The 22,776-nt window shown below is 36.4% G+C and overlaps 1 protein-coding gene across 1 annotated transcript; it reads left to right on the top strand.

Annotated features, from left to right (window-relative positions):
* The first annotated feature begins 11,205 nt into the window (after window positions 1-11,205).
* Window positions 11,206-20,842, top strand: LOC150084366 (cell adhesion molecule DSCAM-like). The gene is made up of 5 exons (XM_090375189.1): window positions 11,206-11,301; window positions 13,775-14,056; window positions 19,476-19,589; window positions 19,799-19,975; window positions 20,760-20,842. The coding sequence occupies exons 1-5, from the start codon at window positions 11,229-11,231 to the stop codon at window positions 20,810-20,812; spliced, it is 699 nt and encodes a 232-aa protein (XP_090231315.1). The 5' UTR covers window positions 11,206-11,228; the 3' UTR covers window positions 20,813-20,842.
* The last annotated feature ends 1,934 nt before the right edge of the window (window positions 20,843-22,776 follow it).

The raw sequence follows: 22,776 nt of genomic DNA, 5'->3' as shown, positions 1-22,776 counted from the left end.
GATTAGACCGTGGTTCGAGCCCGTGCCCACCAAATATGGAGGATGCGGAAAGGTCAGGGAATGACCACCGCATATCCCCGGAGCAATATGGCCTTAGTTGCTAATGCTCCTAAAAACCAAATAATAAACAAACAGATCCTGTTGCAGTAGCGCACTACCATTAGTGTTATTAAAAACCCTGCCAACCTTCGTATCGTCTGCAAACTTCGACATTAAGTCTGATATACCTTCAACAATATCATTGATAAAGATACAAAACAACACCGGGGCCCAAAACCGAACCCTGGAGGACTTCACCAATAACATTAGTCCACTGATTATTAATTATCACTCCGTCTTCTCCTGCTCAACCATTCTTTTATCCATTGTAGCAACTTACCCTTAATATCATTCTGCTCCAATTTGTACAATAGTCTTCCATGCGCAATAGTGTCAAAAGCTTTCCTGAAATCCAAGTATATGATATCAAAATTATTTTTTGCATCCAGTTCCTTTGTAACCACATCATAGTATCCAATCAAATTTGTCAGACAAGACTTTCCCTTAACAAACCCATGCTGTGTCTGAATTATTGCTGCAGTCTTGTCTAGATGATCCTGCAGTTCATCTTCAACCAGTTACTCCATTATTTTACCCGTAACAGAAGTGGAAATAACTGGTCTGTAATTACTCGTGTCACCCTTAGATCCCCCTCAGTGAATTGGAGGTACATTTGCACTTCTCCAATCCGTGGGGACTTCTATGAGTTCAAGGATGCTCTCATAATTACGTATTTTCACACTATCATTTTTATATCTAGATGAACAGTGCCTGTAACTATGGAATTTCATTTGTTTTATTTAAGGGAGCTTGTTTCCAGATGCCACCTGGGAAAACAGCCCATGTCCATCTTGATACTCATTTGTGTTCAAAGCCTAAAAATGGTTGTATGTTCAACTAACAGATAAGTTGACCTGTGGATCTTTGCGTCGAAATGTTTTAAAACATTTCAACTCAAAGATCCACAGGTTAACTTAAACAAAGCAGAACAAATTAAGTTGTGAGAGTCTCGCCATTTGGCCTCCTTGTGAGAATGGGGGCGTTGCACACCACTACAACTTCAATCCCCCACCACGAGAAGGTAGGCTACCACTATTTAATGCTGCCCCCGTTTGAATTACCTGTCTGATATATCTATCGAATAGACCAAAATTCCTTTGGTACCTAAACAGTTCATTTAAATTTTCATCATGAGAACAAGTCCCCCGCTCTAGCTGATCACGCAAGTCCATCTAATGGACAGTGCAGCATAAAATGTAGGGCTGTCTCTGGCTTCACACAATTCGGATTCGGCTGACCCCAGCTGAGTGAGCTTGGACTTCAAGTCATGTCCAGTCAGGACAAAACAAGCACACGGCGCAAACAACTGTACCCATGAGCTACACTGATGTTCACAGTTAGAACGGAGAGCAGAAAAGAATAAGGCTGTTTTCTCCTATCAGAATTAATCCATGAGTTCTGCCATATGGTATCTACTTCATCATTGATGCATCTTCGCTCAGATTACCAGGTCGGGTCATGAGCCGCCCACCACTCTGGGCATGACCGAACGTCCATAATCTCTATAGAAATACCTCGCTTGAGGGCATACTTCAGGCAAGATCTTGCCATCAGCAAATCAGCTGCGATCTTTCCAGCTATAACCGTCAAAGCCTCTGTAGAAAGATTTCTGCAGGCGCGTTATACGTCGAAGAGAGCAAAGCACTGTGCAGGATGGAGATATTGGAAAAATTCTGTGGAATATTAGCCAGCCAGTATAAAGCAAGGATTAAATTAATAAAAAAAAAAGAAATAATACAAATCGGTCATTCAATTCACGAATTATGGATTGTTAAAGTGTGGAGGAATAATTTTGACTTGCCCATTATTGGTACATACCCCTTGACTCCTATACCAAATATTTCCATACAGGGGGCAAGGGAACGTAGAACTACGGTGGCTGCCACCCACAACGAAGCCTTCAACAGATGGGACGTTTGCGTAAAAGCCGTCGTGTAGATCCAGCATAATATTAAGCAAGTTGTGAAGGCTCCAAGACGCCTACAGTGTCTTCGGGTTAAATCATGCTGTAGAGGAGTGGTCGAATGCCGTTGTTCACGTAAACGGTAAATACGGTGATGTTCTTGTACTCTACCTTACGAATTTCTCTGACCTAATGTGTCCTTTCCGGAGGATAAAGAGAAACAATTTTATTTATGTTCCGTTCCTGGGTTTTGTCATTTCAGCCGGTCCTAATATGGTAAAGAGAAAATAAAAAGTCCATTCTATTTTGCAGCGAATGTACTACATATTGTATCCGGTATTATTACATGCTTTTTATAATGTATGCAATTTGGAAAGCTGTTTAATACTTGATGTGCCATAAAGTTTAAACTTATTACGGTTCAAACCAAACTAGACAGTGTCCAACGGACCTCTTTGCTAGTTCTCCTGAAAACTTGTAGAACAGTTTCAACTGCATCTTTGCAAGCCATCTCAGGTTTGTTACCTCTGGATCTGTATCTTACGCACAAAGGCTTTTTTTACTATATTCGTAAAGGACATCCTCTAACTTTCTCCGATTTGACCTATGATCCCACTGCCGATCCAAAGAATGAAAAAAGCTAAATGTTGGACTGAGCTTCATAGAAGATGGCAAGTGAGATGAGATGGAATTCATCGACCAAAGGAGCAGTGACCAGAGGTTTTATACCTGATGTTAAATTCACTACCTCAAAAAGTAATCAGTTGTGGTTCTACCCAAGCCTTGTTACATCATACATTCTAACTGGTCACGGTTCTTTGAACGCTCGTCTTCTTCAATTCAATTTATCTACGACAGATACCTATTTCTGCGGCGCCTCTGAAAACTGGAGTCATGTCTTATTCTTCTGCCCTGTTTACCAAGATTTAAGACAAACATTACCTAGTACAGTGCATAATTTCTCTCCTGGAAGTGAAAGATATCTTGTTGAAAATCAAAATGCCTTCTCAGCTCTACAGGAATTTCCCCACAGGTTTTCAACAGACGAGGTGGATTGCTGAGCTGACTTCTATACTCAACAAAGCTATTTTTTTAATAATAATTATTATTTTAACATTTTATCTAATTAATTTGTTATTATTATTATATTTTATTTTTTTTTATTTATTTTTATTTTTTTTTTTGAAGCGTAATAATATTTTGTCCATTAATTTTTTTTTTATTGCTAGCCCCTTTGGGGGCAGGATTCGCTGGTCTCCAGTTTATTAGAGACAGGATTTTAAACTGGTTGTACCCAGATTTGGGCTTCCTGGGTAGGGGAACTACTGGCATCAATTGCTATTACACTTTCTGCAGTGGATGTGGGATTCTTTGTGGTATTCACCACCGTACGTGATTATAGGAGACTGCTGCACCCATATGACTTGAGCTTATTCCTATGGGTGCTTGAAATAATACATTTAGTTATTACGTGTATGGTTGGACCCGCCTCCTCGTGGCGTGGACGGGTACTAGGAAGCAGCCTTCCTGGTAGCAAAGTGACCAGAAACAGCTAAACACACACACACACACTACGCAAACATAACACTACACTCATTTCTGGCCGTTGTATAGAGTCTTGTATGTCATCACAAAGAACCATGGCAGAGATCAACTAACGTTTAGGGGCCGCATTACGTAAGACACAACACATGTCCACATAAAGTTCTGAACTGGAAATTATAAATCTGCGTGTATACCAGTAAATGATTATCAGAAAATTTGTAGTAATTTTATCTTGATAAATAATATTTAACGAATTAATTTTTATGTGAAAAAAATTCAGGGTTTTCTTCACTGTCAATCAATCAATCATTTACCCTCTTCAATCATTTACAGGTAGAGGGTTGGAAAAGGTGGTAATGTTAATGATATCCTCATTTAGGGATAATTAAGTCATCTTGCATGGAAATGATGTGAAAAAGGCCTCTGACAGGTTTTTGAGCGACAGTTGCGTATTTTTGAAGTTGAAATACATAATTTTTCAGCACCCTGGTTACTTCGTCTTCACTTTGTTCTCCATCCATCCTCCCTATTGCTTTTCACCTCAAAGATTAATCCAGCTATGGAATTTTCGTTGATGTCTTGACATCGATAGTGCAGTCACTAAACAGGCTGTTTTTCTGTCATCCAGATGAATACAGCAAGGGCATATTGTAACAAGCTGGGGACGGTTTTGTTTACGGGGTCAGACAGAGTTAGCTTCATTTTTATCTGTGTGTAAAAATATAATCGCGTTCTTCTTGTTTCTTGGCGTTTGAGCACCACTGTAAGCCCAGCGAAATTCTAGACAAAACATAGAATTATAAGATTGCATAAGCTTCACATTTACCGAATGCAGGGACACTGTTTAAACTCCTTGAGTGCTGGAATAAGCTCAAAAAAACCCGTATGGGTTCCTGATTATCTTTTATATCAGAATCATTGCTAGTTACAGATTAAACTGTAATATATAATGTATTTTTCTTCCGTACTTGGATAATATGGCCATCTATAAACTTTTACCTCATGCTGTACATTCTAATAATTGTGAATTGTATAAAGTTCTGCAGATTATAAAGTGGATAGAACTCCTGTGTAGAACTCCTTTCTGGTTGTTCTGCTAAAATAGTTTATTTTTATTGGTGATGTTCCTGCATTACCTGATAACACAGAATTAGCGTGCATATTTTTGAATATAAGACAGTACCACTCTGCATCAATAAATCCATCCTTAAATTCTCTTTGTAAACTGTTTGCTTTATCTGAAGTGCTCAGTCTACACTGAGCATGCACTTAAATAGGTATACCTACAAAACAGCGAGAAAGTTCCCTTTTAGTCCTGAGAGCTGTTTGGATTCATGGTGGGGTCAGAAGCGTGTCGTGGTAGTTGATCCATGTTGACTCATTCTCTTCCCATAGCTTTTGCAAATTGGATGGTTGCTCACCTCACTCCAATGCTCAACTGGATTGAGATCTATGACTGGCGAGGCCACCTCAGTGAGCATAAATTCGATCGTGTTCCTGTAACCAGTTGTGTATAATTCTGTGCTCTGTGACACGATCTTTATCCTATTAGAAGAACAATTGACAGATGGATACAAGCTTACTTAAGAATGTAAATAAGCAGCTTGATGTCCACAAATAAATTATAAATTTGCTGCAGTAGCTGGACACATCAAATTACAAGCGAAGTTCAATCTCTTTCTCTTGAAATATAATTGTGGAATGATCTTAGTCATATTACCCGTTTGTTTAAAGTTTCTGTAAAACGTGCGGTGCATTGGTCACATGCATGGGGTTAGTTTAAATTCGGTGTGTCATTTCTTTCAACTCAACTCTTTATGCGATATTAAGGGCCAAGAATGGATTAAATATTCGTAATTACTTATTTCCTCATTGTGATTTGAAATAATGCTTGTATGGAGATATTATCCCCATTTTTGAAAGATTTGTGATGAGAATCATTGTTATTCAAAAGTGTCAATTACTGTACGTATATAAATTTTGCAATATTTTCAAGTAAAACTTTTTTAGGCGTGTTCCAGGCAGTTTTCAAATGGGAGTAACTTGCGTTCGTGGATTGACAAAAAAACGAAACGAAAATGCGAATGTTGCCATAAGTAAAAGCATTACAGGCACTCCGAACAACCAAGTATATTACTAGGATAAATGCATGCCACGGATCTCGTGCGATCAGGAAATTAAGCAGCGTTAGGTCAAGTTAGTAATTAGGAGGGTGACCACCTGGGAATACCCGGTGTAGTTAGTTGACTTTTGCCTTCCTTTCTTTTTAATTGGTAAGGTAATAAAGTGTAAATCTGTGCTTTATATCTTTGCTTTTATAGCCTGTGGATAATATTCCTCCTATTTTCACTTACAAGTTAATTTAAATGATGATTGCTGGGTTGTCTTTCGCAAACTAAGAGATTAATTAGAAAAAAAGTTACATATAGTGATATTGAAAGATGAAAAACGTTACAAATTTAATAAAATAAAGATAGTGGGTTTTTCGCAAGGTGAGATTAAATCAGGAGAAAATTTAATGAAGGGATGGAGTAAGCGTGAGAATAACTAGTAGCAGACGGATAAACTTGCAGGTCCCAATATACACAAAAACAAACAGGGGCAGCAGGAATAGGTAGCGGGGGTCATTTGTGAATAGGCGTGAAAGGGGTTGCTCGGGAACAAACAATAGGACGGGAAATCGAATTAGTCGAAGCGTTTCCTTTGATCGGTTACACTGTCAGACTAAACAGGAAGTAGGTGCACTTCAAATGTTCGGTTTCTAATTAAGACTGGCGTCTGGCTGTCTGTGATGGAAGGTTTCTGATGCTTTAGAAGGCAACGTACGAAATGAAAATGAGTGTTTGTGGAGGTGGCCGGTCGACATCAAAGGGACATACGGCCTGAGAAGAAAGTAAAGATATTCAAAAAGGAGGTTGGATCGCGCGCTAAAGGGACAGCATGGGAAAATGATATTAGCGAATGAAACGGAACGTAAATTTAAGTAGAAAGGAGAAGATTGGTTGAAGTCCCGAACTGAGGCAGGCCAGTAAAAAGGGGCGGTATGGAGTTCAGGGGAACAAAAAGAGAGAGCGCAGGAAAGAAAGGAGTGCTCTCTCGAAAAACAAGAAAGAAAGAGTTTGGGGGGAGAAAGATGAAGAGACAGAAAAATAAAGTAAGTCGGGCAGTGCAGAAATGTAGGGAGTGATAAAAAGGGGCCTAGACAGTAATAGGGAAAATAGTTAAGAGTTAGAAGTAACGGGAAGGCCAAGGATGATAAGAAAACGGGGTTATGAAAGACAGTAAGTGTGCCAGGAAAGGTAACGACCTCTTGGAGCAAGATGCATCAGAATGATCTTTAGTAAAGGAGGAGTTACCTTCCTTTGTTTTGAATGAAAGTTTTCATTCAAAACTTTCTCCTGTTTTGAAAGTTTTGAATGAAAACTTTCTCCTGTTTTCATTCAAACAGGAGAAAGGACGCCAGACCCATGCAGCCTAGAGTTCCGGAAATTATTCTGAAGCAGATAAAGGAGAGCCATAGAAGATAGCCTAAGATGGAAGCTTGAAACCTCCCTGGAAAGGAAAGAAAAAGATAGAAGTAGGTGAGCAATATATTAATTACACTAAGTTAGCAAGAAGGATTGTTAGTGAAATAGTATAATAATCAATGAAAAGGGGATAGTACTAGAAAGTAAAGAGAAAAATTTTAACTCTGAAGTAGAAATACTAACAGTTTATTATGTTAAAAGGGGTTAGTGTATAATGGAAAGGAAACTAAGGAATGAATAGTAGATGAGATTGATATAACATATAATGTGTTAGGAAGGGTAGTAAACTTACAAAGAAAGGTTCTGAATATGTTTTAAAGTTATAAACAAGTAAGTTGTATGAGAAACTCTGAATGTAATGTTTTATTGATGAAGAAGGTTGGTTTTTCTGAATGACTAGTGACAAGTAGAGACTTCAGGAAAGTTAAGACTGGTCTACAAGTATATTGTAACAGAATGGTGAGACCACAGAGCATAATGATGAAAGTAGTATATTTGATTGTTAATATAAGAAACGGAATTGTATCCAGGATCCAGGAGTAACGAAATGAGTATAGTGAATGTATAAGTGTTAAGAGTTAGTTAGAGCAAGAAGAATGAATCAGGTGTTTTCATATAATGGTAAACTCAGATTATCTATTGAATGGAAACTGTAATTAGAATGATTATGCAAGTTATCTCTGAGTCGACTTTGTATATTAGGAATGTATGTTTTCATTTATTCAATTGTATATAATATCGTATATGTGTATGTAATAAATTTCATGTTTTGTTTTCACTTGAGTCCTGTTAGTCTAATCAACACACACCTAGCTTGCTCTCCCGCAATTAGGCGAGAGAGTCCTGGTCTCTGATTAAGGGGAATCAATGGAAATTACCCTCAAGAGCTTGAGAATCTTCTGTGATATTTGCAGAGCATAGCAGTCAGGTGGCAAAGAGTGGGGTCTTGTAGGTGTGAAGGCACCTAAGAAAACCTGAGTTAAATGTATAATAAGGCAAAAGGAGATAATACTAATAATAAAAGGATAAAAAAAAAGAAACAAACAAAAAAGTCCCCCCCCACAGTACCATTCCGTACCAGGCACGAGCAACTCATGACCCAATCAGTACCCCAATTGATTGCGTCGTGCGATTTCGCCATTCTCCACCGTATTTAACAAAAAAAAAACGGAAAGGGATTTATAATTCAACATGCCGAAGACTAATAGCGAGCGTTGTAAGGTGTATAGAGTACGTATACGTGCAATGCAACCATCGAAACCACCTCCATTGAGTTCATAGGAGCGATCTAAGTTATTTCGACAGCTGAAGAAATTACAGCGTGCGAGGAGTTAAACAAAGAAGTCTGAGAAGATCCGGTCCATCCACATCTTCAGAGCCTTACACCTCCCCAGAAATGTTAGAAGGGAATTGAAAGGAGGAGTCATAGAAGTTGATTTTGCAAATGAAAACGATGAAGAGTCCTCGAAGCCCAGTCGTAAACGAAAAGCGAAGAAGCCCAAACCGACTCCAAGAAGTACATTACTGGATAATGATTTCGTTTTATTGTTTCGTGTGTGATCGGCTTTGGTTCAAGAACGATGTGAAGATTGTTGCAGCTCGAGATCACGCTCTTCTTCAAACAGCATTTCCAAATGAGGATGTAAGTCAAATGTTGGCCTGTAACAACTGTCGTGGATCTTTCAAGAACAAAGTGATTCCGACTCTATCGAAGTCAAATGGTTTTAAATATAATCCGATGTCACAGCCCTTGCCGAAACTAGATTTGGTAACGGAACGTCTCATATCTCCGAGGCTCCCATTCATGCAGATTCGTCGCCTGTGGCATTCATATGGTCAATATGGGATCGTCGGTCAAGTGAAAAATGTTCACCTAAAGAAGTTTCACTTTACTTACGCAATGCGTGCTAGGCACACACACTTATTTATTTATTTATTTATTTAATAGTAACGTTTTAACAGTATATTGTCCTGTAGACAAGTAATACTGTAGGTAAGCCAGTTTCTTGTTAGCATGTTTCAATTTCCCCTTTAGAAGATGCTTCCCTGTCATACAACCAAGCTTGTCGGGAAAGATGATTATTCCATAAAATACGATATATTGGGGAAAATAACATAAAATAACAGGACTTCTTCACGCGCCTAAGATATATAGAAAAGCACCGTCTAAGCAATTTCTATTTATTGTTCTGTGCTTGCCTAGTTCCCTAAGAACAGGTCAAAATTTATCGATTAAGAGGAGGCACACACAAAAACCAGGCGTCTCAAATTCGTATCTGAAAGACATTGGGAATATTTGGTCGTGGTTTCAGTTGAGGAATACATCATAAGAAAAATATCAAAGCTGCTATTCGGTCTATACAAAAGAGACTATTTTGTTTCTTCGGATCTGTGAGCAGACAGTTCCTTCATTTGAACAGCATTAAGTCTAGTTTATGTACTGTCGCCCAATAAATATGGTTTTCCGAACCATTCAACAATTATGCAGAGATTTGTTAGTCGTACTTTTCAAATGGAGGATCACGCAGAAAATTTCAAACATAATTTAATGCTTGTCTCATGTGCAAGCTAACTTCTCTCTGTATGATCGGAGAAAGATAAATTTGAAATTATCTAAATAGCATTGGATTTTTTCAGCAACTGAAGAATTTCTCAAGAATTGGGATCGATAGAGGATGCAAATGATGTTCTTTATGAAACTAGACAAATTTACGTTGGCTAAAGTAGCAATACAACCTGCACTGCAAAAACAACTTTGGGGAAATTAATATTTCACATTTGGGTTTCTTAGTAAACAGCTGTTTCTACTTCTTCAAATGCCACTGGGGATAGAATTAGATTGCCATATTTCTCTACTCGTTTCATTCCATTTTATTTTCCACTTCTTTCGGCTCCGCCAAAACGGTTTTCATATTTTAGTGCTGCCATCTATCTTTAGAAAGCTGAACAAGCCAAAGCATTCCTATAATCCAGACTTGAACACTTGTTTGAATTGTTGGTTTACCTTATGATTTCCAACCCTTTGCCGATGTGACACCTTTTGTAAATAAATAAAAAATAGCAAAATGTTTTATATTATATTGGATTTACAAACACCGTTATATATGTCAACGATAAAATGTGAAAATAAAAAACATTTTACTTGCATTATGTGGAAATTCCTATACAGTAAGAATCAGTACACATGAACTGTTCATATTAGGTTGTATAGCTAATTATTAAAAGCATGAGAAGTGTCTGGAAGTTTGAATCCGAAAATTAGGTTATGTTAGATTAGATATCTAACCTAACCTAACCATTTCTCCAACGAGAGTTCATGAAATAATGCGGTTGGTCAGGATTTCTGTACGAATCTCTATGGTAACAACTGCCAAAACTAAGGTACACAAGTCTTCTTGTGAATCTTCCTTTTGGAACATGATGAACACTAATTTTAAGAACATCTACTTGAAACAGTATCTTCCCCTAACTAAGGGTAATAAACGTCACCAATTTCCCTTGTTGAAGAATCATATTTTATATATACAGAATGGTATGTAAACCGGAAGGTTTTGATAATTTTTGTAATTCCTTTGATACGATTGCTTAGTAAACGTAATGACAAATTTTAAGTCATATTTCAAACTCAAAAAGGGTCACGTTTAATATCATCGAATTCTCTGCTATGTTTGTACTTGTGCGGAAAAGTGGATGCAAGTATATTGAAATGGCACTGCGTCCCCTTAAAATAGAAGTACCTCCAAAGCACAACTTCTTTCCACTAAGCCCATGCCAGAGAAGTTCTCTTGCTTTGTTTTCTCAATGGCCAGTAGGCGTTCTATTAGAAACAGCTTTCATAAGTCATTGATTAAATATTTTAAATTATCTATTCTGCTTCGACCCATAGGCGGCGCTTCGGTTCTCACTTTCAGTGAGAGATACAAGAAGCCATGATGCAAACGATGCCAATTCTTTTATGAGTATAATAGCCTGGAAAATATGTGTAATATTAACGTGAAGCCATATATTTAATTTGGTTATACTGTTGCCTTTTTTAGCTGTTGGGGAAATTGTATTTTTTGTATTTTAATTGCTTATTGGAATTAGACAATATGGTGAGTGTATTTGTTTGAAGACTCTCCCGATTCGGTTACACCTTCACATGGGACGCCGTCATGAGCACCGTTGTATGGATAACCTTCTTGTATGAGTTGTTGTGTTGCCTATTTGTATATGGGGAAACTAAAGGTAAGTGTCAAGGGATAAATGTTTTGATTTGGTCATAATATGAAAGCTTATTAACCAAATGTACCTTTTTTTGTAATATTTGAAATCTTTCAGAATTATTGGGAATTTAAGTACATAAATAATATATAAAGTGTGTGAGTCTTACGGATGCTGAGCAAAATTTGATTATTGCGAGTTACCAGGAATGATTATTTTGCTGATTATAGAAACTATTGAATTTATGATCGAACTTATTTGTATTCCTTATCACAGGGTGGCTAAAATTTGCTTCCAATGGTTTCTTAAGAGGATATTACGTATTATTGGCATTCTGGAATCGAGATCAACGTAATTACATAATGATATATTAAATTGTCAAGGGTTAAGGCGGTATTTTCAAATGTTACCTTTATTTCTCTTTTAATTGATAATCCAGCCTGATAAAATTAAAAACAAGAACTCGCCTAATTAATTAGAAAATCAGTCACATAATGTTTCGATTTCAACTGGCAGCTTAATGAGAAGAATTTTTATTATTTATCAATTATATTTAATAATTTACATATAATTTTTTTATTAAATACTGCAACAAACTATATATTAATTGAATTAAATATATTATAAAAGCGATGCTACATCAGTTTAAATTTTCTAAATAAAAATCTTTGATTTTCTTTAAGAATTCGATACATAAAAATTAGTGCGTTATACAAAAGTCCATTTTGGGAATAAGGTAGGATGGTTGACATGAAAGACGTGTTTTATAATAGTTTTTCTTTCGTCCATTCAAGAACGTAGAAGAGTGAACGTGCCAAATACTATCGTGCTTGTTCTGTCTAGATAAGTACAAATCATAAAGCTGACAGATCATATGAGCATAATGACGTATTTTATATATGCTGCGCTTTTGAAAAATGTAGCGTTGCATTCAGCAAAGTACCTATGCGTGATAAGAAGAGATATCTAAGGTTCTGTATGAATGAAAAACAGATAAGAGTGCGGAAACACGATGCCACAGAAAAGGATGAAGATGGAGTGAAAGATCGATAACTCTTATATGATATGATAACAAAGTTTTGTTTTTTAGTTCTACGGTTTGATATTGTATCAATGTGGATGTAGCAATATACTTCAATTCAAGTTTAGCGTATTGTTATAAGAAAGGTCATAAGATGTAAAACAGGAACTTCAAAGTAAACTTTCTGAATAAGTTTTTCAGCCCATTTCTCGAACAAAACAAAGTTTGAGGCGTAGAGGAAGAGAAAAGTAAAATATTCTGTTCATAATAAAATGATAGGCGTTGCTTTTCCTTCAAGAAATCGTAATTCAGCCCAAGAAATCTACCACCAAATCATAAATCGATTTATAATACTAAAGATTTTACTGGTTATGAAAATCTCAAATTTCGGATCTTGCTCAAATGAGTCTTCTACATCAAAATGCATTTTTCATTTATTCTTAACTATCATATTAGTTGATTACTACCAACTACAGCTGTGGCATGTGCAACTGAACTGTTATTGAAATTCTTAATGAAATTAAGAAAGAATAAATACTTCTTAACGTATAATACAAATAACTTCCGAAGTGAGACCATAACTTTAAACTGAAAATTATAATTGATGATCTGGTTATTCAGATAGCAACTATAACGTATATTTTGCCCCAACATATGGGTATTGGTTCCTAAAATGATAATCTTAAAGTAAAATTTGAGGAATCCATTCTCAAATTAATATGGATTCCTCATCTGAACTACATTCGTTATTTGAACTACACTACCTTCAAAAATATTATATCAGAGCCCTGAATATCTTCTTCCAGTATGCTTTGATTTAGTCATTGGTCGATTTTTTTGGGTTTAAATTTGTTTGGTGCATTCAAAACCGATATAATAAAATAAAATCCAAAATTTTATTCTCTCTCTTAATAGCTTATGGAAATCTGATAGTTATTTTTCATATTTTATAATGATATGTCATCTTTTTAATCTGGTCCCTGAGCATTCTATTTCGCATTGATGCTTTTAAGCTCATCTTAATGTCTTACTAAGGCCCTTTTTCTTCACAATAATCACTATTAAAGCGCATTCTTAAGAATTGTTAAATTTTTGTGCATGGGCTACTGATATTTGTAATTTTTTTAATGGGAATGTAAATAGTATAATCGCATCTTTCAAGTTAAATGGATTTATTTATCAGCCTGCGTTGGCTATGATTATCGGTTTTCTTTTAAGTTAAAAACTGATTTTTAGCTGGATAATTAATATTATGCAATTAATATTGAATAAGAAAGGACAGAATGAGGAAACAGAATGGTGTTGTGTATATCTCTGCCAGCGTATTCAGCAGAACATTATTTCAAACTGGAATTTAAAAAAATGTTTCAATTGCGGATTTCTTCTCAAATTATCCATAATTTTATGTATGCGTTTCACACTAATATATGTATAACGGTAGATTAATCTAATTTAAATGCTTTTTTATTTCACCAGATCCCCCTGTTATTGTTTCCTTTGCTTTTCCCGTTGGCCTCGAGAAAGGAGAACGTAGTAGCGTCATATGCACAATCAGATCTGGACATAGGCCAGTTTCTTTCACCTGGATGAAAGATGGACAAGAGCTTAGGGCCACTGGAAACACCGTTGTAAGATCTTTAGTGGACACTTCCTTGCTAGTCATCGAACCTGTCACTCCTCAGAGCACAGGAAACTACACCTGTATCGTAAGAAATGATTTCGGCTCGGATCAGCACACTGCCTCCTTGCTTGTAACCTGTGAGTATTGCCATACAGTGCCTTCATAAATATTTGTATGATTGAGAACAAAATAAATCAGTTGGGCTCTTATATTTCACTCTTCATAAATGTTAAACTGAACTATATTTCAGCATTCGGAACCCACCCATTCATCGGTCAAATTTTATAATTCCACCTCATCCAGCATACATTTCAGAACTTGCGCACTTTTATTTTCACATGTTATACCTATTGCATTTTAGTATCCATAAATCGTATTCTAGACGTCAATTATAAGTTAGTATCCGCTTAATTTTATTGCTTATGAATTGAATAAGGGTATATATAATTTTAAAACAGAAAATATCCAGTCCGTTCTGGTTTAATGAATTTCTGGGTTCAGTGTGAAGAAAAAGAATCAACTCAAGGTTTGAAATTTATAATGATCGGGCATTTTTAAAGTGATTTTGAATTAATCTGTGCTGCACCTTATCACAGAACAATTAGAACTCGAAGAAAGAAGCTCTTGGAAACAGGAAGGGTTGATCCGAACTAGAATTGACCCTCAGCAAGACCATTTCGTTCAGAAAATTGTAGAAATCGGGCAAGTTTCAGAATAATCTGCGTCTTGTAATGAAGAATGGTATGTTATCCCTGCAAAACCCTTTCTTATGCTCCAACTGAATGAAAACCGATTTCAGCTACACAGTTTCATGAAACCTGAATAAGAAGTATTCTATTATTACCTGTTGTTAGGGTTTCCTAAAAGCGACTGAGAGTTAGAGGGACAAAATCCCTACCATCCCTCAGCTTGCCAACTTCATTTCAATGGAAATGGATGTCATAAACTTTGGAACAAGCCACAATGTTACGGATGTCTTTTCTCAATGAAATTTTTACATTACTATAAGCATAAAACTGTTCTCTCAAAAGGAAACTTTTAGACTTGCAACATTAAGATTCTGTATTCTACAGTCGCGTTTTCGAAAACGATACTTTATATCAGTGGTTGTATTATCGACTGTAAATAGTTTTCTCATACCTTGCACCGATTTTCAATACTAAAGGAAGACATGAGCCACTATTAAAGTCTTATGAAACTAGAGGGACATGGGTAAAAAGTTGCTGATTAATTTATCACTCCATAGACGAGTGACAAATTAATCCATGAAAGTGAAAGTTTTCCACTGACACCGGCATAGGTCTTTACAAAGGATACAAGAGTTTCCTTCCTGTACTTAACGCCATTTAGATTTGCTCGCTTGAATGTGTGGAGATTAGTTCACTAACACACAGATACCTGCCAAGTGAATTCCATGCTGCTGTTTTTGATTCTGAAAGGGCTTGTAGACTGGTACAATGTTTCGCCCTGTACAGACCAGAACCTGCGTGAAGCCACATTGAAAACTAACTCTGGATTCATCAATATTAAAAAAACAAAAACACGGAATTAGGTAAAATTATTTGATACTTGTTTGAAAATGTATGCTGATTGACTTTGTAAGACACAAAGTCTTACAAATTAAATTAAATGTCTACATAATTAATGATAGAACGCTAGATTGAGTGATATTATAGACCTTACAAGAAAACACTTAAAGTCACAAATATTGTTTAAGATAATGGGTCTCGCGCTAATGGAATTAATTTAAGAGAAGGTTAAATTTAATGTACAAGCAAATATACCTTGAAGATAAACATTAGAAACAGATATACGATCAGCGCCCACTACCTGAAGCAGCAAGTGAAGATATCGAGACGGAACAGTGGGGGGTTAATTGATGGCATGGCAAAAGGGACAGACTGCTCCAGAGATTACAATAGGGGTAACAGGTGTAAGCGTTTTTGTTTACTGCAAACAGAACAGGTGTGGTCATTTTATAATAAGGCGAGACGAATCAAGTAAATGGACGCAGATGGTTTCCGGATGGGTTCCGAGCTCCGAAATTTCGATCACCTTCCAGAATATTCGAGAATTCTCTAGAAACGGAAGTCCTCTCTACACCGGAAGGGGCTCGACCATCGTGTTATGGGTCATAGGCAAATGAGGATGGAGACGATGATGGTCAGATAGAAATGATTGGTTGAGGAAAGGATGGGCGTTACGAAATTTTGGGAAAAAAAGGGGAAGAGCGCGCGCAAAAGAGATATGTGATAAAGTTTTTTTGGAGATGATAAAGTTTTTCAGAAGGTGATAAAGTTTTTTTTCGGGAGTGATGAAGTTTCTTTGGAGGGCAAAAAGGGTGTTTTTGGAAAGATAGGCCCAGGAAACAGTCCCCGGAAGCGATCCACCAGTAGTAGTAGTAGTGGCACATGATGCAAGAAAGCAAGTGTATGAGCTTATGCAGCATCAGCCAAAAAAAAAAAAAAAATCACACCATTCCCTCCAAATGCCTGTCCAGTTCCTTCTTAAATTTATTTAACCTATCAACTTCCACAACGACAGATGGAAGTTTGTTCCAGCAATTAACCACCCGCTGGCTAAAGGCAAATTTCCGAACATCTATTCTACATCTGTCCTTTCTTAATTTGAACTTATGTCCCCGTAGGTTGGTAATCTGAACAAGTGGAAGGATCCCATCAGAATTCAGCGTGCTCAACCCATTCAAGGCCTTATAGACCTCAATCAGATCACCGCGCAGGTGCCTAGTCTCCAGCCACTGCAATTTGCAGAACTTAAGCCTCTCTTGGTAAGAGAATCACCTTCATTCCCCTCACCAATCGTGTTGCTCTTCTCTGTACACGCTCAAGCAAATCTACATCCTTCCTAAAATGAGGCCTCCAGACCTGTACGCAGTACTCAAGGCGTGGCCTGACCATTGCCTTATACAGAGGGACAATCACCTCCTTTTCCCTGCTAGCAAAATTCCTATATATCATTGACAAAACCCCATGACCCGCCCTAGCAGCCTGTCTGCACTGCTCAGAAAACTTCATATCTGAGTGCACAATTACTCCCAGGTCTTTTTCATTTTCTACCACCTTAAGTGTAGTACCACACAGTTGGTACGTTTCTCTGGGGTTACTTCTACCCATATGCAGTACTTTGCATTTGTCAAGGTTGAATTTCAGTTGCCACTTCTTAGCCCATCTGCCCAAATTATCTAGATCCTGTTGCAGTAGCACACTGCCATTACTGTCATTAACAACCCTGCCAACCTTTGTGTCATCTGCAAACTTCGACATTAAGCCTGATATGCCTTCATCAATATCATTGATAAATGCACAAAACAACAGTGGACCCAACACCGAACCCTGTGGGACTCCACTAATAACATTAGTCCACGAAGAGCAGCACCCATTGATTACCACCCTCTGTCTTCTCCCACTTAACCATCCTTTTATCCATTGTAGCAACTTACCCTTAATACCATTCTGTTCCAATTTATACAGTAGTCTTCCATGCGCAACAGTGTCAAAAGCTTTCCTGAAATCCAAATATATGATATCAAAATTATTTTTTGCATCCAGTTCCTTTGTGACCACATCATAGTATCCAATCAAATTTGTCAGACAAGACTTTCCCTTAACAAACCCATGCTGTGTTTGAATTATTGCTGCAGTCTTGTCTAGATGATCCTGCAATGCATCTTTAACCAGCGACTCCATTATTTTACCCGGAACAGAAGTTAAACTAACTGGTCTGTAATTACTCGTGTCACCCTTCGATCCACCTTTGTGAATTGGGGACACATTTGCACATCTCCAGTCCGTGGGAACCTCCCCTGAGTCCAAGGATGCTCTCATAATTATGGCTAAGGGTTTGCTTAGTTGCTTTGCCGCCTCCTTTAATATAACTGGATATATCCCATCCACCCCAGGTGCCTTTCTTATGTTTAACTTCAACAATTTCTCCTCCACTTTGCTCTCAGTTATTACAAAATCATTAAGCAAATCATTAAGTAGAACCAGTTATGGTGAGTTCACTAAATTCTGATAGCTTTAACAAAGTGTAGATAAGTTACGGAAAGGGGAACTTTCTCGAGATGGAACATAGAAGTCCGAAAGCGTCCACTGAAAGAAATATATTTGAAAGGAGGACAGCGAGATAATGCTAACAGAAGAACACCGTACCGTCCTGTAGAAATAAAGTGATGGGAAGCGACTCCTACTGAATGATCCGGCACAGCAAAGAAGGATACGACACCAGGATGATCGGCAAAGCGAAAAGTGTCCCTGGCAAAGTTTAGAATTCCAGATGAACGTTCCCAAACCAATGGAGGACCCGATGCAGAGCAGAAAGTCACAGGCCACACGTTGTATTAGCAGTAAGATCCAATTCCCCAGAAGTAAGTGGGTAAACAACGAATTTACCTCTATATAATTGCAAAGGACTGCAGGGAAGATAGATAAATATTAAATGAGATTTAGGGAAGCATACAGTTAAGAGTTAAGTTAAGGTATAGCTAAGTAAGGAAATATCATAGAAATAGTTTAATGAAGGATGGTTTACAGTTATGATTTATTTACTGATTAATTAATGGAGGAAAAGTAATAATTTTGGACGGGTTAGCCTATAGAGCAGGTACAGTTGTATGTTACTTATATAATGTCACTGATGTAGAGAAATTAGTCGCTAGATGCTGGAGTTTACTTGAGGGAATGAAGAAATAAATAATCCCATGTATATTTCATTTACATGTAACTTTAAAGTGCTGGGGAGAGAATAGAATAGAATAGTTTGTAAAGTGGACATTAAATTCCAGAAGAAGAATTGTATCAACCAGGAAGAAGAATGTAGGATTGTGCTAGATAGGTATGAAAAAGAAAGATATAAATAGATAAATAATAAATGTCAATTGTAATTAAGAAAGAGTTAAATTAAACTGATTGTACGAGATGTTAGTGGGCCTATAGTAAGAAGAAGATGATGGATGGGAGAGCCTAATGACCAGGAACGTGATCCATGCCCTGTACCTATATATGAAGTGAATAATGTGTAATGATTTGTCTTATCTTTTATTTGTAAGTATGTATAATAAACTGATTGTATTTCACTTAATGCAAATAGTGTTTAGCCATTTCTGAACTCACAGCAAAATCCAAAGGAGGAGTGATCTAATATAGGAACTCCCTCAGAACCGGAATTCTTCTGTGAGATAACAAGTCAGATGCAAAGTGGGGTATAGTAAGAATATAAATAATAATAAATACTATAGTATTAACAAAAAATAAAAGAAATAATAAATATAGAAGAAAACCCCACCCCCACAACTTAATGCAGCAGTCGGATTCCACTAAGTATTAATAAATGTTTAATACAGTTAAGAGGGAATTGTTAATTAAGATAGAATGATAATTCATTGTAAACTTTTTTTCAGTGATTCAATAACTAATGGTTCCTAAGTTTCATATACTGTACTTCATTATATTGTAAGTTAATTTATTTAAAAGATTTCAATATACATGATATTTTAATGAAGATATGATTCAGTAATCTACAGTCAACTTTACCTAGCCCCTCCTGTGTGGATTCAAGAACCTGAAGATCTTTCTCTTCTAGAAGGCCAAAGTGCTGTTATTGAATGCAAAGCAGCTGGAGTACCCTTGCCTCATATAAAGTGGAGAAAAGGTAAACTGTTTATCAAAAATAGTTATGAATGCATGTCTCACACAAGCTCTTTATTGAGCTGAATATATAAAAATTACCGGTATTTCAAGATGAAAAAAATTGTTTCAATTTTTGTTGGAGCGATATTGAATGCTTTGCATTTTTGATCATAAATATATAGGAAAGGGCGAATCAATGGTTTTGTAAACTTTTCGCTGTTTTTTCAACAGGAAATATTTCTCCTTTAGACTCCATATCATCAGACAGTGGAAGGAAGATGTATGTCAATCCATCTGGATCGCTTGTGATTGCTGTAGTGGAATCCCAAATGGTAGGAACTTATGTATGTGACGCAAGCAATGATGTAGGGCAAGGCATTAAAAAATCCATCAACTTGTCGGTTAATGGTAATTAGATCTTTATGGTATTATTTTATCTTTTGGTGTGATTTCATTATGTTTAAGAGAAAATAAACGAGCATTCCGAAATTTTACAAAAACACTTCTTTGGTTAAATTATATTTTAATTACAAGATTATCGTATAAATATTATTCTGACTACTAAGAAACATTTTGATTCATAAAATATATTTCGTATCAAACTTTATCAAAAGACAAGTTCATAAAATTTTCAAAGTAACGTTCAAGCTCCAACAATTGACACTTTTCACAAATTGAGAAGTAATGCATAAATATGTGCTATTTTTATTCAGCATTTTGATTCAATATGAAACGTTAATTCAAATTCATTAAACAAGTTTGAATAATAAATTTTACATGAAATATATATATATATTTTAGTAAAGTATGTTTCTACAACACTGTTACAATTCAGGATAATTTATATTTCATTTTACAATTGTCATTCCTTATCAATATTTGCTCACCACGCAGAGAATTATATTTTAGATAATATTTCTTATTTTAAAAGTACAATGAATTTCCGATATGTGGCGCTGTGTTACAAATGTCTACACTTCAAGAAGCTTTTCAATAACGCCATGGATATTGTGTTCTTTGGGAAGTACAGTAATTCATAGCAAGTTTTGCTAATTCAGAAAGTGTCCATTAGAAATCGGTTTGTGTTTTTTTCACTGAAATGAGATATTTGGGTTATGATGGTATTTTGGAGTTCTAAGAATACTTTTGAGTTAACATGTAGTATATACTTGAGTTCCTGACGTTTTCATAGCTTGCTTCAGACTCCTGATATGGCAGTACGAAGAGGATGTCTGTGCTTATTAGTGATGTTTGTGCCGTTAACTTGGCGTGTGGCTACAAAACCAACTGAGGAAGGTAAGTTATTTTTCTTTTGAATTTCTATAATTAACATCTATGCTTTTTGCTGAAACAGTCAATTCAATTTAAATATTTATTTTTTTTATTATATAATAATGAATTCATTAATAAAGGATATATCTAGTCTAACATTTGCGTATATCGATATCTTTTTCCGTTTCTCGCATTGTAGTTGAGGGCCATCTTCTGTGAATAGATACATTATTTTTTTTTCATGGGGGCCGGAAATTCCATGCACATTTATTTTCACACTTCCAACATTAAGATTTCTGTTTAATTTTATATGAAATATACAGGAATTTCTGTTTTTTAAATCTTTTATTGCTATTCAGGTAATCCCTCTGACACACGAAAATAATGGATTGATTGTATAATTTGAATCAGATGTACTTCCTCGACATCTTAAAAACCTGAGTTTTCTCTTTCGTACTAGGTGTTACTTTTCTTCCAAACAGCTGCTCACTCTGTACAAATCGCAAATCCGCCCTACCATGGAATATTGTTCCCACATCTGGGGCAGTGCACAAAAACCTCTTTCAAGCTTCTAGACTCCATTTAACAGAGGGCAGTTAGGTTACTTAATGATCCATCTTTAGCAAAGTCTCTTCACTCTTCCCATAGACGATCTGTTTCTGCTGCATGCCTTTTTTATAGATATTTCCATGGACACGTCTTCTGATCTGGCTTCTATAATTACTGTTCTCTCTTTCAAACCAGTCTGAATACGTGCCGCAACCAGTCAGCATCCTTTTATTGTTCAACTTCAAACTCAAAAAACCAACTTTTCCTCTTCTTCCTCATCTGTTCCTTCAACTTCCGTTTCTTGGACCAACCTTTATACTCATTTCCTGAAAATTTCAATCTCAGAAATTCAAGTTTAATATCAAAAAGTATCGTCTTTCACCTTCTCACCCTTCAACCCATGCACAGCACTATGGGTTTTTATAAAAAAAAAAAAACATTTTCCATACACAAAGGGGGTGGGTTCTAAGAGTGATTTGACCAAGGACTAAAGGTCTGTCCTTTGGTACTTGTTCTAATTTTCCTTAATGATATTGATGATGGTATTACAAGTGTCATGTCAAATCCATCCAATGATATTAAGGTGGATAAGGATTTTAATAGCAATAACCAGTGCATGTCGCTGCAACAAGACCTAGATCGATTATACAGTTTGTCCAAAAAAGTGGCAGTTAATTTTTAATGTTAGTAAATGTATGATCCTGCTTTTGGGTCGTAGTAATCCCTAATTAAATCAAGTGAGGGTAACACACCCAATATAATTGAAGTGGAAATATTTTTGTAATATCATCGAAGGTGTCATGGTGGATATCATTCTGTTTCTTCACACAGTATGCATATATCCTGGATGCAATTCTCTTCGCGGACTGAAGTTAGAAACACTTTTTAGGATGGAAGGAACCTCTGAGTCTCCTCCCCCCAACCACAGAGATTGATTTTTAATGAGGATCGCATATGCATTTCTTTTTTATCCGGGTACTCTGGTTTTAGATCCCACAAAACGACCAAACTCAGCTATAGACAAAGTTTTAGAAGGAATACAATTCAAAATTTTAAAAACACAATATGCTTACGGCTCATAACCATAGTTTCTTTGGTGCATACTTTTAAATGCCTGAACCCAATAAATAATTTTAGAAAGCCTTTTATTAAACGTAGTTCCCCTTCTGATCTGATTGTTTGTTTGTTTTTTTTTCATAGGTGCACCTAGAGTTCAGAGTTTTAGCTTTCCTAACTATGTGTCTGTTGGAAAAAGTGCAAACGTCATGTGTAGCCTTACAGTTGGTGAAAAACCCCTTAAATTCAAGTGGGTTAAGGACGGTAGAGACATCTCAACCGTTCCGAATACCCGAGTAGATCTCCAGGAAAGATATTCAGTTCTTACTATC

This window comes from Mastigoproctus giganteus, chromosome 6 (genome assembly GCF_048544385.1).
Source record: "Mastigoproctus giganteus isolate SK-2022 chromosome 6, ASM4854438v1, whole genome shotgun sequence".
NCBI lineage: Eukaryota > Metazoa > Arthropoda > Arachnida > Uropygi > Thelyphonidae > Mastigoproctus > Mastigoproctus giganteus.
This window is presented reverse-complemented; position numbering and strand designations above follow the sequence as displayed.